Source organism: Ambystoma mexicanum, chromosome 1p (assembly GCF_040938575.1).
Source record: "Ambystoma mexicanum isolate Mex_15411 chromosome 1p, UKY_AmexF1_1, whole genome shotgun sequence".
Lineage (NCBI taxonomy): Eukaryota > Metazoa > Chordata > Amphibia > Caudata > Ambystomatidae > Ambystoma > Ambystoma mexicanum.
In genome coordinates, this window is record NC_090921.1 from 1,310,711,408 (window position 1) to 1,310,726,714 (window position 15,307).

A 15,307-nucleotide genomic window follows, 5' to 3' on the forward strand; every position below is an offset into this window, starting at 1 on the left:
CCCTCGTGATGTGAGTGCACACGTAACAGAGCCCACTAAAACAAGTTAGGCTTACAACACACACGGCCGTTACATTAGGTTTCCACCGCTTTAAAAACACTCTTTTTGAATCCCAACTTGCTAAAAGCTTGGTTTCTTAATTTCTTTTCGAGTACACATTGCATAGCTCTCAACTCACAAGCTTTTGGCGGTCACCCGCATTGCAATCATCTGTCTCACCAGCCAAGCCCCCTATATGCACACTCAAATCAATGGGCACTGACTCGCCCAAAAAAACAGACCATGGACGAGTCTCTGCTGCGGAAATCACGTTCGGCATTTGTCCAGTTATTTCAGGGACGGATGGATCATTGCTGAAAAGATCGCCTTGTTAACGTGAGGCGGAGCCCAGTGCTGCAGACACAGCCAATAAGAGCAAAGTAAGAGGAGACGGGGCTGATGCGATGGAGCATGAAATAAGGACATGCACATATCACATGCCCGTCAGCCTTAACTTATTAAATCGGCTTGGAATTGGATTCACTGCCAATGGGGCAGAAAAGTCATGAGTCCAGTATAAAATGAAACCGTATTTTATTGTGCACAATGCACTTCCGTTATAAAAAGTACGATAATGCACATAGAAAAGAAAACTCGAGGGTCTCAGTGAGCGTGTAACGCTCGGGTCATACTGCCATATGCATCCATAACGTACCACTATAATGTGCCACTTGTGCGTGCAGCCCAACTCTCTTCCCCTTTGCTAAAACTGGAGTAACTGCCTGTTGCTGCTTCTGTGTGTGCCGTACTCCCATGCCATTTTACCTGTGCAGGGTTCGCTGCCTCTGGGGCGGGTCCGTACTCCATGGAGCTGAAGATGTCCCGGGTTGTACAGTGTCCTCCGCTCTGAAGCTGGGTGCTAGCAGCCATGGTCTTGCTTCCCCTTTGCTGTGTGACAGGAAGAAGCGGCTGTCCCTTTTCTATTTCGACTAAGCTGTCACTTGTTTCCCAGAATTTCAGAAAATGTTGAAGTTCGAGGAAATGGGTCTTGAAGCACGTCTACTGAGGCCGCCTTAATATGAAGTGCAGTATACGCACATTAAAGTGTAAGGATGAGTCTGGAAGATACCGTTCACATAATTTTAAATAAATAGTGTACATGTTTAATTATGTATCAATACGTTAGTAGAAATATTAAAACATATTTTTTTCTTCCTTGTTGTATTCCGTCTAAAAACTTTAAATTGTGCCACACAAAACACATTTTATTTTGAACGATCCTATCCTGGCCGCCTCTTTCCTCCAGTGAATACAAAAGCAGGACTGGCAGGGCTCCTCGTCCTAGGTTGCCTCTCTTGAAAGATTTCTATACATTGTCGTAAATTATTTTTTATTAATATCATCACAGAGTCTGGATTGGGAAGAAGCAAATCGCATCTGTTTATAAAAACATTATATTTTTCAGTGCATTTCTATTTTCGTGCTCTATTACTTGATCATGTCTTACCTATTACTGAATGGATATACGCTTTTTATTTTCTTGATTATTCGTCCGCAAATGTTCAATTATATTATTTTTGGGACATGTACGTCTGGCCTCTGTTGCACCAGGAAACGTCTAACATGGCTGCCGCTATTGTACCGATTCAGAAGGGCAGGCACTGGGCAACGGAGGGATTGAACTTCTTGTCCGTTTTCTTGGTCTCTGCTGTTGGTTTTCAGTCCCTTTTCCTTTACTGCTCCGTTGCCAAGCATTCTCCGGTCACTAGAAGCAGTAGCGTAGAGGTAAGCGTGTGTTGTGAGATACTGACCCGTCCTGGTGGGCAGTGGGTGTGACCCAACCATGGGGTTCACTTCAGGAAGCGAGTAATACGTATTCATACTTGCCAACCCTACAGATTTAGACAGTAAGATACTGTTTTTAAGCACTCCTACCGCCTACAGATTTCAGTGACATATCCTACTGCTTTTTACAGTAGCGAGTATGTGACAAAAAGGCAGGCTCCAGGACAAAATTAATTAGCCTGTCTATACAGTTCACTGGTAGGTGATTACTTTGATTTTGCTCAGACCAACCCACTTGACACTTTCCTGCACTCTTGCCGTGACAACCCTTAGGTGAACCACCAGTGAAGGCAAGTGGCAGAGCATAAGGCCATCACACAGCATCTGCCTATCTGACTGAGGGGGTGTCAGTGGGTGTGACCCAACCATGGGGTTCACTTCAGGAAGCGAGTAATACGTATTCATACTTGCCAACCCTACAGATTTAGACAGTAAGATACTGTTTTTAAGCACTCCTACCGCCTACAGATTTCAGTGACAGATCCTACTGCTTTTTACAGTAGCGAGTATGTGACAAAAAGGCAGGCTCCAGGACAAAATTAATTAGTCTGTCTATACAGTTGACTGGTAGGTGATTACTTTGATTTTGCTCAGACCAACCCACTTGACACTTTCCTGCACTCTTGCCGTGACAACCCTTAGGTGAACCACCAGTGAAGGCAAGTGGCAGAGCGTAAGGCCATCACACAGCATCTGCCTATCTGACTGAGGGGGTGTCAGTCTCCATTTCATTCAGTGTTTAACTTGCAATAAATATGTGCTGTCAGGGCTGCTGCAACAGAGCAGTAGCACGCGTTGCCTACCAGCTCTGTGTGATTACCTTCTATGAAGTTATGTAATTGAATTTGGTGTTAAGTTACCATTCAGAATTATACATTTTTACCATTTCAACATTTTTCCATGTTGCGATGTTTGATGGGTTGTGTATTTTAGAATGCTTCAATGGTGCCAACAGTGTATGTTTTGTATTTTCCTGTGATGTCTTTGTTATGGGAATTATTATTTTAGAAACTTGAAAAATCCAACATCTTTTTGGTGACAGAATGTTGGCAAGTATGCGTATTTCAGATGTGAAGTAGGATTTTAAAAACGGAATGTACTGACAGGAATAGCAAAAGGTCTGAATTTTTTGGAGTTCGCTCCTTATCAGACCCCCTCTCTGGTAATAAGCGTTAGGAATTATTTGATTTCTCGTTACTGCACCTTTCCTTCCATTTCATGGATCCCCAAACTCTACTTTTATTTTTGATCCTAGCCTGACTTTTTCCAGTAGAGCCAGCCTTCAGCTGCGCTCTTCTGGGCTTTTGCTTATCAGTTATGGGGAAACTGACACGTCCTTCAGACTGTCAGTACTGGGAAACTGTGTTTCCCTTAGTCTTAGACTATGTTGCCATGCCTTGGTAACTTTTTATTTGTTTATTTATTTGGTATTGCGCGGCAAACCCATTAGGTAGCCTGGCGCAGTAGAGGTCAAGACAACTTAAGCTTGGTTACATAATGGGTACAAAAAAGCATATAATATACAAGACAGTTTGAAAATAGGCTGCCAGGATGGTTACAGAGGCATACAGAGGGAAGCAAGTAAGAGACATGCAGCAGAGACAGGAGTGCAAGGTACCCGAGAAGGTAAGCTAACAGTCATTCGTTCGTAGCCATTTAATTACATTGAGTCTAAATTTAGGATAAGGTTGTTCCTTTCTGAGGTCATACGGTAGTGCATTCCAGGTTTGTGCTGCTATAACTGGGAAGCTAGATCCTCCATTTGTGGCACGTTTAAATCTAGGCATTTCCAGGGTATAGGCATTGGCTGTTCTCGTTGGACGTGTGGACGATCTTCTATTTATCCTTTCAGCAAGGTAGGGTGGGGCCAAGTTGTTTAATTATTTGGAGGTAAGGGAGGCTGTTTTTAGAAGTATCCTGTCAGATATTTTTAGCCAATGAACCTCTCTTCTGGCGTCATAGATGTGTTCTCTCCTAGGGATATTCAGGGCTGCTCTTAGGGCGTTACCTTGCATTCTTTGTATTTTGTCGATGATATTTTTGTTGGCATCTGAGTAGAGAGCGTTACAGTAGTCTAATCTCGACATTACAAGGGCTTTGGCGAGGGTGATGCAACTCGAGGTACAGAGGAATGGTCTGTAACTCGGATAAGCTTACAGGTATAAACTGTGGAGGATGCGAGTGAGTTGACTTGTTTCTTGAGCGAGAGAGTGGCATCAAGATAGAAGCCTAGTGTTTTGACCACTGGCATCACCTTGATGAGATTGTTGTAGATATTGAAAGCGTTATAGTTAGGGTTAAGTTTTTTTATGTTAGTTTCAGAGCCTAGGATTAGTATCTCAGTTTTATAGTCATTCTGGCAGAGGCCATGAGATGCCATCCATGCCTGAATGAGGAGGTATACTCTGTTTACTAAGGCTGTGTCCTCCAAAAAGTTGCCCGAAAGGGGAATGAGGATCTGGGTATCATCTGCATAATTTTTGTAGGTGATACCCAGTCTGTCCAATTTGTCGAACAAAGTCTTAGTAAAGATGTTATACATAGTGGGTGAGACACAGGATCTACTCCACAGGAGATTTGAGTTGGGTCAGCAGCCGTTAGGGGTGAAAAGACTCGCATTGTCCTGTTGGCCAGGAAGGATTGGACCCAGGCTATGGCTTCCCCTGAGAAGTGCGCCGCCGACCTAAGATGGTTACATAAGACTGCATGATCCCCTAGGTCGAACGCTGCAGAGAGGTCCAGGAGAAGTAGCATAGCTGTTTGTCCCTTGTCCTACAACTCGTCAATTTGAGTCTTAAGGTCTAGCAAGGCAGTTTCTGTACCGCAAAGCGAAGTGGGCGGAAGCCAGACTGTCGTGATCCTAGTAGGTGATTAGCTTCTAGGTATTCCTGAATTTGAATATAGGCTACTCTATCAATAATTTTAATTAGAAAGGGGACAGTGGTGATTGGTCTATAATTGGTAGGGATGGTAGGGTTTAGTGTTTGTTTTTTAAGTAGGGGGAGGGCCCAGGATTCTTTGAGGTTATTAGGTACTGTATTGGTTTTAAAGGAAGCGTTTATGAGCTTGGAGATAAATGGGGCAAGGTCTCTAGCCGCATCCTTTGATTTGTGCCAGGCAACTGTCGCCCTTGCAGTTGGATGGTTTTAGAGAGAGAATGATTTTTTCCGTGTCAAGAATAGAGATTTCTTTAAAGGTAAATGGCGTAGTTGTGTTACACCCTGTGTCAGGGGATGGTTGTTGCTCAGAGGGGGGGGCAGAGAGGCTTTTTTAATTGCTATTTTCTGTTGGAGTGTAGTGGTTTTGTTTAGGAGGGCTTTTTGGATTGCAGTGCACCATGGCTTGTCCTTCGGGACAGTGTCTGCCGGTGGAGTTGGGACTTCCATTTCACAGAGGATGGAGAACAGTTCCTTAGTATTGGAGCTAGCTTTTGCAATTCTATCATTGAATACGTTTTTTTTGTGTTGGTTATTTCTTTTTCGTAGTATTTGGAGAGTTCTGTTAATTTAGCCTTATTGACAGTAGTCGGGGAGTGGCGCCAGATCGTTTGTCATTTTCTTTTCTGTAATCTTAACTCTTTAAGTTGAGGTGTGAACCATGCGTTGAGGTGGGATTTATGTCTGGCTTTGCGCATTTCTAGTGGGGCGGCGGAGTCCAAGGCTTGGGACATGGCAGTATTGAAGATTTCCACTAAAGATTTAGGGTCAGCATTATTGTTAAAGGATAGTTCCGGGACTTTATTGTTCCTACGGTTCGGCCATGTGTTTTTAAGCATAAATCGGTAGATCGTAGAAAACTTTCCTATGGACCTTACCCGACTTTTCGTCCATTAACGCACTCGAAATCAGCCGCCATTTTGTGATAATCCTATCATTTCCCCCCATCGACCTGGCTCACCTGCGTTTGCGGCACTAAATCATATCCCCCGCCCCTGAAACAGACTTTATCAAAACATTCATATTCCCCGCCTCTATCCGTGACGTGACTGTGCTGCGTAGGCAAACGCGCCCAGGCGTCTTCTAAGCGACTCCACACAGAACCCGGAAACCAACACAGATCAGCTCACAACACAGCACGCCACAATTCGGAATATGAAACTGTACTTTTATATCAAACCGCAAGATTGTAAATTTGGTAAAGTACATTTATTTGAGATCAAATGTTTAGAGAATATTCAGCGATTTGCATTTTTCTTTGCTCTCGATCCAAAATAGTTCGTCTTGAGGCAAGCGATGTTCGTGTGCAGTACACAGGGTGTTGGTTTACGATAAAATAAGCTCTTCGGTCGCACTGATAATCGCATGGCTGTTCCAACAACGAGGCACTAGGCCACCACAAGGGTATGTATGTTGCATCTAGCCATTAGTACCGCGTAAGGGCATACTTGTACTTGGCGATCGTCCCATAAAATGGTCAGGGTGGTAACGTTGTTCACGCGGAGAAGCAACTGGCGGTTGTAAAAGCCATCCGCCGGTGTCTGGTACTGGTGACACATACAATAATGAAGGATGTACCTGTTTTAAAAACATAAAAAATGAAATTAGTCTCACCATCAGATCTTTATTAAAATTATTCATTTTATATATTAGGTCGGGAAATTATTTCATAGCTAGGACAGTGCAACTGGGTATTATACGTCATTTCCAGTAACCCACCCCCTCTCCTCCGCCTTTTTCACAGCCGCCTGAGCGCCAGTGGACCACTTCGTCACTGATATGATATAATATGGCATTTGCAACGCGCCTATGCACAAGTGTTTCAAGGCGTGGCGAGGCAGGGAGGGGGGGGGGAACAAGGAGAAGACAGACAACGATCCTACTAGGCCAGGTGTCATTCAGATCGCGCAAGTGCAGGGGTAGGGGGAAGGTAAAAGTGCAAGGGGAAGGGGAGGGGGGAAGTGGAGTACAAGGTAAGTAGCATAAAATAATAAATACATAGGGCCAGCTGGTGGCGAGTGCAAGGTAAGTGCAGAACAAGTGCTGGGAAGGGGGGGCTGTAGGATACTGAGACAGTCCCCCAGTGCAGGGGTTGACAGGGAGGCAGTGCAGGTGGAGGGTGGAAGGGCCCAGGACCGAGGTCGCAGACAGTGGACCAGTTGTAGCAGGGGAGAGGGAAAGAGAAAGCAGAAGCAAAGAGGAAGGTTTTGAGGTGCTTCCGTAAAAGGAGATGGTTCTCCTCAAGATAGTGCGCGGTACAAAACAATATGCCACTTAGAACGAACAAGTACAACTTAACCCGTCTTTAAAGCTACTGTATAGTAATTAAATTGCGGTATAAACTCATCTAAAGAGTTACTTACATTATATTTGCATTTTCCATTGTGTCTGTGCGTAGGGCAGCCCCGAAATACCACTCCTTCTATGCCGACGTTATTTCTTCTAATGAACGAACATTAAATGGCTTTCGTTTCTGAAATTATATTCATTATCGTTTACGTTATTGCACCACACCCCCAAAAAGAAGTCTTTCGGGATGGTCCCGGCCTGTCAAGGTCAAATAACAATAGAACCTTATACTGAGTCGTGGGCCATTCCGGCACCCGAGCAAAAAATCAAAGCAGCTGACCTTCACTTTGAACGAGCACACATTCCTAGTTAGCTACATTCAGTGTAAGGCCATCTCACAGGACTTGAAATTTACACTCCATCTTTGCATTTTGTCTGCGTGCATTTGCAGCCCCAGAGAACCATAAATACGGAGACATTCTATATTTTTTGAAAAATGATTTATATTACTGTTTGGTTTAATGTAATGCTCAAATGAACAAGGTTGGATAGACACATTGCATGTACACTGAGCAATCACTTTTATTTACACAATACATAGCTACACATATTCAATGGGCCTGCGACATGAGGAGACTCCAGAGCAAAGTCACAGGTGACACCGGGGTGGTTCGCACAACTGCACGGTGAAGGGAGGGGCAACGGTGGAGAGACACATTGCATGTACACTGAGCAATCACTTTTATTTACACATTACATAGATACACATATTCAATGGGCCTGCAACATGAGGAGACTCGAGAGAACAGACAATCAAATTACAATCATTTAAACTGTGATGTGTATTTCACAATGAGCTCTGCTTTAGGTGGACATGGAACAGAGGCAATGTTGGGTGGCAATGCAGTTGTCCCCTGCACAGGTTCGTTCACAACTCCATGTATGTGCCTATCTAGGACATCAACAATAAGTCTCTCAATAAACTCATATTGCATATTCTGAAACACTGGTTTGATCACCCATTCTTTACTTCTTTTAGTGAAGGCCTTATTGTAGCGAAGCGTCCCTAAAGTTCCGGTCGTCCTACTTTGTTGACGGCCAACATTATGGTTATGTGCCAAGACCGCTAGAAGAGTCCGATTTATCATGCCCTCCATGCCAAAATGCAATCGTTTTGGCCTGTACTTTAGGCACATATTGTGGAACACCTCCAAATCTCCTGTGTGGCAGAATTCCGTGAGTCCCCTCAAATCTCTTGTTATAGTTTTATCAAATACAATCTTTTCAATGGCTTTGTGAGTGGGTGATGAAGGAATCAACCACTTCTTCTTCCGTGCCTCCACTGTGGACAAATGGCCATGTTCACAATTGTGGAAATGTTGGTTTGTGGTCCAGCGGTGAACGTTGCTACAGTGTAGCATTACTGACCGCCATTTTTCCAGTAGAATTTCCAACGACCCTCCACATGTTTTTGAGCTCCACCAAAGATGGTTGCTGATTGACTTGGACCACTGTGAAATACCTTGCATATCTTTTTTTTTACCTGCAGCCGACAATTTTTTATTGATTGTTTTTGCAAGATGCCAAACGTCAAATTGGTGATTTATATTTTTGTACGCTTCTCTCATTGTCTTGGCAATTGAAACGTGTCTGTCCGTGGCTATCAGGTCGATCACCATTCCCCTCGATTGTAGTTCTTGCAATGATGCTACAAAGCCAACTTTCTCCATGGCCACTGAGGATGTACTTTGTGACACCTGCACGACCACCGAACTCACAATTTTCTTACTTTCCATGTCCTGAAAGTGGTAGGTGCAGTACTTGGCTGAAAATCCTGGGCTGTCGCACTGTCCATCACCGGCTAGCCTGAACCGTTTGCCCGCGAATGTACTATCAATAGACATTTTTTCCATTCTCCAAGCTTCGCTAATGGCTGGAAATAGATAATCGATTTGGTATTTGTAGAACTGAGTTTTCGCAATGAAATGGATTCCCACAAACTGAAAGAAATACTCTAACTTTTTAAAACTTGAACCACTAAAAAGTGCGGCCACTGCACAAAGTAGATTGCCTGCTGGCAGTTGGCCCAGCATGGGTTGTGCAGACCATGAGAAAGGATGATATTTTGTACAGGTGGCATGTATTTTAAGGTTAGTGCCTCGAATTGCACGAGTCACATTAATCAATGGCTCCCCACATACTTCCCCACCAACCGAATGCCCACATTTCATCCTAATAATAATATCAATCAAACAACTATCGAATACAATGAATTTGGCCTCTTTCCTTATACTGTCACTCTGCATCCCAGCTGGTTCGGCCTGTAACGTTGAGGACATGTCACTCACATGAAAGGTAGAATCTCTGATATCGTTTTCCGCTATGTTCAGTGATATTGATGGTGTTTCATTGTCGTCCACTTCATTCTCTTCCATTGCAACATCTGTTCCTTCTCCGGCGATGGGTGAATAAAACAATTTCTTCAACTTTCTCGCGGTCTTAGTTTTTGCGGGTGTGGATTCTGTGAATTGATCTCCGACTGCATCCGAACTACCAGGAGGACATTCACTATCAATGGCTGGTGGTGGTATAGCTCCGTTGTCAATCACTTCATATTCTTCCCATTGGCACGATGCATCTCCAGTCTCAAGTCCCTGCCAAAAGGTTTGACAAGCAACATCTCTCGTTCGCTTCACTGTCTGTGTAGATCTAGTTCGTACACCCACTCGCAACTAGAGGACAGATTGGAAAAGGGATGTTCAGTTTAAACACAACTTACAGTATTGAACTATTAACAGTGAAAAACAACATAATATAGTGACCAGGACACTAACCTTCTTTTGCTTTCTTTTCTTTGAAACTTTCTTGCCTCGAACTTCAACATCAGGACGCTGTTGCTCCGACTCGTGTGTGCATGTCTCCACTTCCTCTTGCGCTGCAACGACTATATTTTCATGATAAGCACATCCATCACGCACTGACGCTCCATCGACTCCCTGAAACATAGAACTTTCATTAGTATGTATAATAATATTGAAAACACAAAATGTACTTGGGGACCAATACCCACGCACATCTCAATAGCAAAACACGAATGAACGCATTGTGTAGAACATTCAAACGGCAATTATTCACGCATTGTTGATCTAGTTAGATGGAACTGTCAAGATCCATACCTCGGGCTCCGCATAGACTTCCATTGATGATATTATTGAAGATGACGCTTCAGCAACTCCCTGAAACACAGTAATTGCATTAGTATGGTTTTCTATTTTGTTAAAAAGAACATAAACTTTGTGCAGGCGTCAACGGCTCATCTAAATAGACCTGCACAAATGATCAGTTGTCTAAAATAAGTAATGGATATCTAAATATGATTCGATTTGCTCGATCGTTGGAAGTGTCACCACCCAGAGATCTGCATCAACTACTAGGGGTGATGTTCTTGTAGAACATTGCGCCGACCCGTAACTGCATGCTCCCCCTTCTTCTTGGACTAATGTTCCATCGACTCCCTGAAACATAGGACTTTCATTAGTAATGAACACAATATTGAAAAAAGAAGACACATAGGAGGGCGACGACAGAAGGACATATCAATGGCTAAAAACGAAAGAAACATTGTGTGTAACAATCACGCTACAAGAATGCAAGATCTGATGATCTCCATCGATGGAACTGTCCGGAAACGTACCTCGAGCATCTGAGTGACATCAACGGTTGTCGTCAATGCATTGGACTCCTCAGCATCTCCCTGAAAGACAGTACTTGCATTATTTTGGATAACAATAATTATAACTGAAAACAAAGACTAGAGGACGAGTACTAGGGTGTACCATTAGGTAAAATAATTACACGATAAATTAAGATTACCCGATAGGCGCTTGAAGTGGCTGATGACTGCAATAACGACACGGATGGAGAATCTTCCGCCTTCATATTGAGTGGATACATAAATGGGGAAATTATTGTTAGCTAATGCTACACACTACCGCAAGGCCGAGAGCTAAATCCGTAAACTTGACTCACCAGTGGAGGGATGTGGACGAATAGAGTGGGAATAGCGGTTGAGAGCAATTTTCGGTTCGCTCGCGGTGTGTTCTTCTTTATTAGCAATGATGTGGAGTACATGTCTGAGCTAAAGTGCCTCCTGCAGATGCGGTACCGATCACCCCTCTTGTCCGCAAAGACTTCTAGGACTCTACTTTCAAGCTCAGACGGTGGATATCCGCAATATCGGACCCATTCTCTTATCTGATCTATTGTCTTAGGGAAAACATGCATTATAGTACCTTCAGATTTTTTATGGGTCTTCGAAGGGCAACCGCCAATGGAACAGGCAGGCATTGTGGAAAGTTCTGAAAAGTAAAGATCAACAATTCTCTATGAATACCAATGTGTTAAAAAATTAAATGACACATAAAAGGTTCAATGCAAGGTTCGTTTTGGTTCTTGGAACTATACATGTTATTCACATGCGGATAAGTATTTGAATAACTTTAAAAAAATAGAAAAATAATTTGACTAAACTCAGAACATGTGACTAGTTCCTTGCATGTACTGTCTTGAACGAAAAGAAAACATGGATGCAATTTGATGACTACTAGCAAATAGATATAATTTAAAAAATTGGACGCAAAATGATTATGGTACATGGCCTTACCTTGACGAACAAACAGTTAGATGCAGGGATCAGAGTAGTTTCTTGTCGTAGAACAGGGAGCAGTTCACAGGTTGCAAACTGACGAGTTTGCTCGAAGTGGTCACGGAAGTTCACAGAGACGAAGAGCAGATAACCAGCACCTTCACGGGTTGACTAGCAAAGCGCAAAGAAGTTCTCATTAGAAATATGAAGTGGGTTATAAAGAATTCGAAACAGGGGTGTGTTTGTGAATGAATGACGTGAATATGTCGTGGCATTATGCGGTTTGCAGGGGGGCGTCCAGCGTGAGGGGGGATGCTTGGCAGGAGACACGGGGTCTGGAGGTAGACATGGGAACAACAACCCATGCTCTATAGACCACTTTGAAGTGTACATGGTTTTTGGCACCTCTTGGCCTTTATCGCTCCCTGACAGCTCCACTTGCCAGCGCAAGTACCCCGGTGCGAACTGCCTTTGATAGGGCGGGGGGGTGGATTGGGGCGGTGGTCGTGCAGACAAGACACAGGAAGACTCGTGAATGGAGACACACTTATGTGGATTGCAGGGGGGCGTCCAGCGTGAGGGGGGATGCTTGGCAGGAGACACGGGGTCTGGAGGTAGACATGGGAACAACAACCCATGCTCTATAGACCACTTTGAAGTGTACATGGTCTTTGGCACCTCTTGGCCTTTATCGCTCCCTGACAGCTCCACTTGCCAGCGCAAGTACCCCGGTGCGAACTGCCTTTGATAGGGCGGGGGGTGGATTGGGGCGGTGGTCGTGCAGACAAGACTCGTTTGCCGCAGGGCCTCACCAAGGAGAGGCCATCTAACTGCATGTAAGAGGCAGGCTGCAGGATCTAGTACATGGAAGGCAGGGGGGTGAGTTTATAAATACCTCACCCTCCCAGGAGAATATATGGGTGCAGTTCACCCTGGAGACCCTGGATGCCTAGGCAGTTAGTCAGCAGCAGGCTGGCCTGTGGTGGCAAGGCGGCACGGGCCAGAGGGGGTCATCTCTGTACCCGGTGCCCAAAAGGATGATTTATTATGATCAACCATATTGATTATTTACCTATAACCATGTTTTGTATCAATAAAATCCAACGGCCTTTTATTGCCAACGCTTGAACAAAGTGGTGTGGTAAGTATTTTTGGGGGAGGAGGCAAGGCCGGGAGGCTTGATGCCAACCCGCAAAATAACATATGTATGTCTGCTGCATATGGGTTCAACGGTTATGTGGATTGAAGGTGGGCGGCCAGCGTGAGGGAGGATGCTGGCCGGAGACATGTGGTGTGACAAGACAAGGCACAGGAAGACTATTCAATGGAGACACACTAGATTCATTTAAAAAATCAAAACAACCATTGTTAAAATATATGTTGGGTTTTATTTTAGATCTTAATTTCAATTGAACATAAATAATAAACATTACACATTGTAAAGTTCCGGTTGCAGCACATCCAGGGAAAATCCGCGGTATTGTCCACTGTCGCTGGGGAAATGTTGTCTAATGGCAAGTACCGGACAGGCAGGTATTACTCTTCGAACGCGGTGTCCGAGCCTCCCGTGAAGCCACCAAGTGAAGCAACGATAGGCCACCAGCCTGTACCACCGGTGAAAAAGAAAGATGCAAACGGTATTAAAATGACAAAACTTTCTTATCAATGTCGATGAAGGTCATTCTGCTTTGAAAAAAAATTCTATCTAGAAAATGCACAATATGGAACCAATTTACATGCGTTCGAATGATATGTAGATGTAATTTTATATGTGGGAGACGACCATGAATTAGTAGTGGCATCACTGACATCACAACCAGAGTATACTTACTCATTACTCGGATTACGCGGACGAACAGTGCCGCGAAGTTCGTGCATAAGCACCATCATCATCCTCAACACGGTCCGTGAGAGGCAGGCTTCCCTGAACTCTGGCAGCTCGGTGATGCATTGCGGACTTGGCTCGCCTTCCGAAATGTAGGCCAAGCGCCCGGAATTTTCACGGCAGCAGCAGTTCTCCTCCTCGGTTGGCATTAGCTCGCACCGATTGCACGTGCACCAGGTGGAGACGCCGTCCATGCGACATGGTCCTGGCTCTTCATCCGTTGACTGGTCCTCCCAACTGCCGTCCGAATCCCCATCGTTTTCGCGTGCTTGCCTTTCCAGTAGTTCCTCCTCGGTGTACTCGGGCTCGTACATGTAGGGCATTATTGTAGCCATTGTGTGGTAAAGAAAGTAAAATAATTTACAGAGATGGTACAGGTGTTCACAAGGCCTAGAAGCGGCGAAGGTAGCTGACCAGAGCACAGAAACGAGTCACAGAATACTCAAAGTAACACAGAGAGAGTAATGGAATCGAAAATCTGCTGCTGTGTGTTGTGAAACGGTGTGTTTATACTTATTGAGGAAAAAGGCGTCCTGCCATTTCCATGGCGACACTTCATTAGCTGAGGCGCAGCGATTGTTGACACGAAACGTGCTTTGGCATTGGGAAATGGGCGGTACGCGTCTGCTGATGTCAGGCTCAGGGGCGGGGGATTTGATTTAGTGCCGCAAACGCAGGTGAGCCAGGTCGATGGGGGGAAATGATAGGATTATCACAAAATGGCGGCTGATTTCGAGTGCGTTAATGGACGAAAAGTCGGGTAAGGTCCATAGGAAAGTTTTCTACGATCTACCGATTTATGCTTAAAAACACATGGCCGAACCGTAGGAACAATAAAAAAAAAAGTCCCGGAACTATCCTTTAACGTTATTCAGAGAAGGGAGGAGGTGCGGGAGTCGTTTTTCTGCTGTGATGTCCTTTTTGCTTCTTGTGGGGAGGGGAGGTGCCATCTCAATGGTTTTAGGACTAAGGAGGTCGAGTGTGGCTGAGAAGGTGATGAGGTGATGGTCGGACCATAATTGTGGGACATTATCTGTAATAATATTGTTACAGTTCGAGTCAGCCACCCAATCCAAGGTTCTACCTTTGAGGTGGGTGGGGGATAGGACTTTTTGTGAGAGTCCATGATCTTTGAGAAGTGCAGCTATAGCTTGGGTATGTTTGTTTCCAGCCTCATTGAAGTCGAGGTTGAAATCCCCCAGTAGCCGGGTTTGTGAGTGGATTTTAGTGTTGCTGGTTATGATATCTGTAAGGTCCTCCTCAAAGGTTCCTAGTGGGCCAGGAGGTCTGTATATCAGGTGGATCGTTAAAGTACGGTTGTTAGATAGGGGAAGTTTGCGAGAACTTCGCATGAGGGACATGTAATTGGAGTTGCCGGTCTAATGGAGAGGCTAGTTTTGGCGATGATAGCTAGGCTGCCACCGCGAGAGTTAGGCCTGTCCACTCGTATCTGGTAGCCCTCAGGTATTGCTATCATGAGGGCAGGACCTGCCGCATCATGGAGCCAAGTTTCAGTTACGGCTAGTAGGTCTAGATTCTCATTGTGCAATGTATCTGCAATTTCTGAGGCATGGGCTACTAGGGATCTGGCGTTGATAAGTGATCCAGATAGGGATAGTGTGCCTTTATTTGTGGGGTAGGGGGGAGGTTTGGTTTCAGGTTTATTGGGACTAGCAAGTTTTTTTTACTATATTGGACGTAATCTTGTTATTAGGAGTGGGTAACACT

General features: G+C 44.6%; 2 protein-coding genes across 3 annotated transcripts in view; one reads left to right on the forward strand and one right to left on the reverse strand.

Annotated features, from left to right (window-relative positions):
* ALDH16A1 (aldehyde dehydrogenase 16 family member A1) overlaps positions 1 to 958 on the reverse strand; it is a 703,308-nt gene extending 702,350 nt beyond the window's left edge. The window contains exon 1 of one of the 2 annotated variants that reach the window (XM_069606350.1): positions 805 to 958. In XM_069606350.1, the coding sequence (XP_069462451.1) occupies positions 805 to 909 (105 nt within the window). In that variant the 5' untranslated portion in view covers positions 910 to 958. Of the gene's footprint in view, positions 1 to 281; positions 304 to 804 lie in introns of those variants that run through there. The other variant, XM_069606359.1, reaches the window with a different exon arrangement.
* Positions 959 to 1,596: 638 nt separating this feature from the next.
* Positions 1,597 to 15,307, forward strand: part of PIH1D1 (PIH1 domain containing 1) — a 196,307-nt gene continuing 182,596 nt past the window's right edge. Inside the window, exon 1 of the mRNA XM_069606372.1 lies at positions 1,597 to 1,764. Within this exon, the coding sequence (XP_069462473.1) occupies positions 1,603 to 1,764 (162 nt within the window). The 5' untranslated portion in view covers positions 1,597 to 1,602. The remainder of the gene's footprint in view (positions 1,765 to 15,307) is intronic.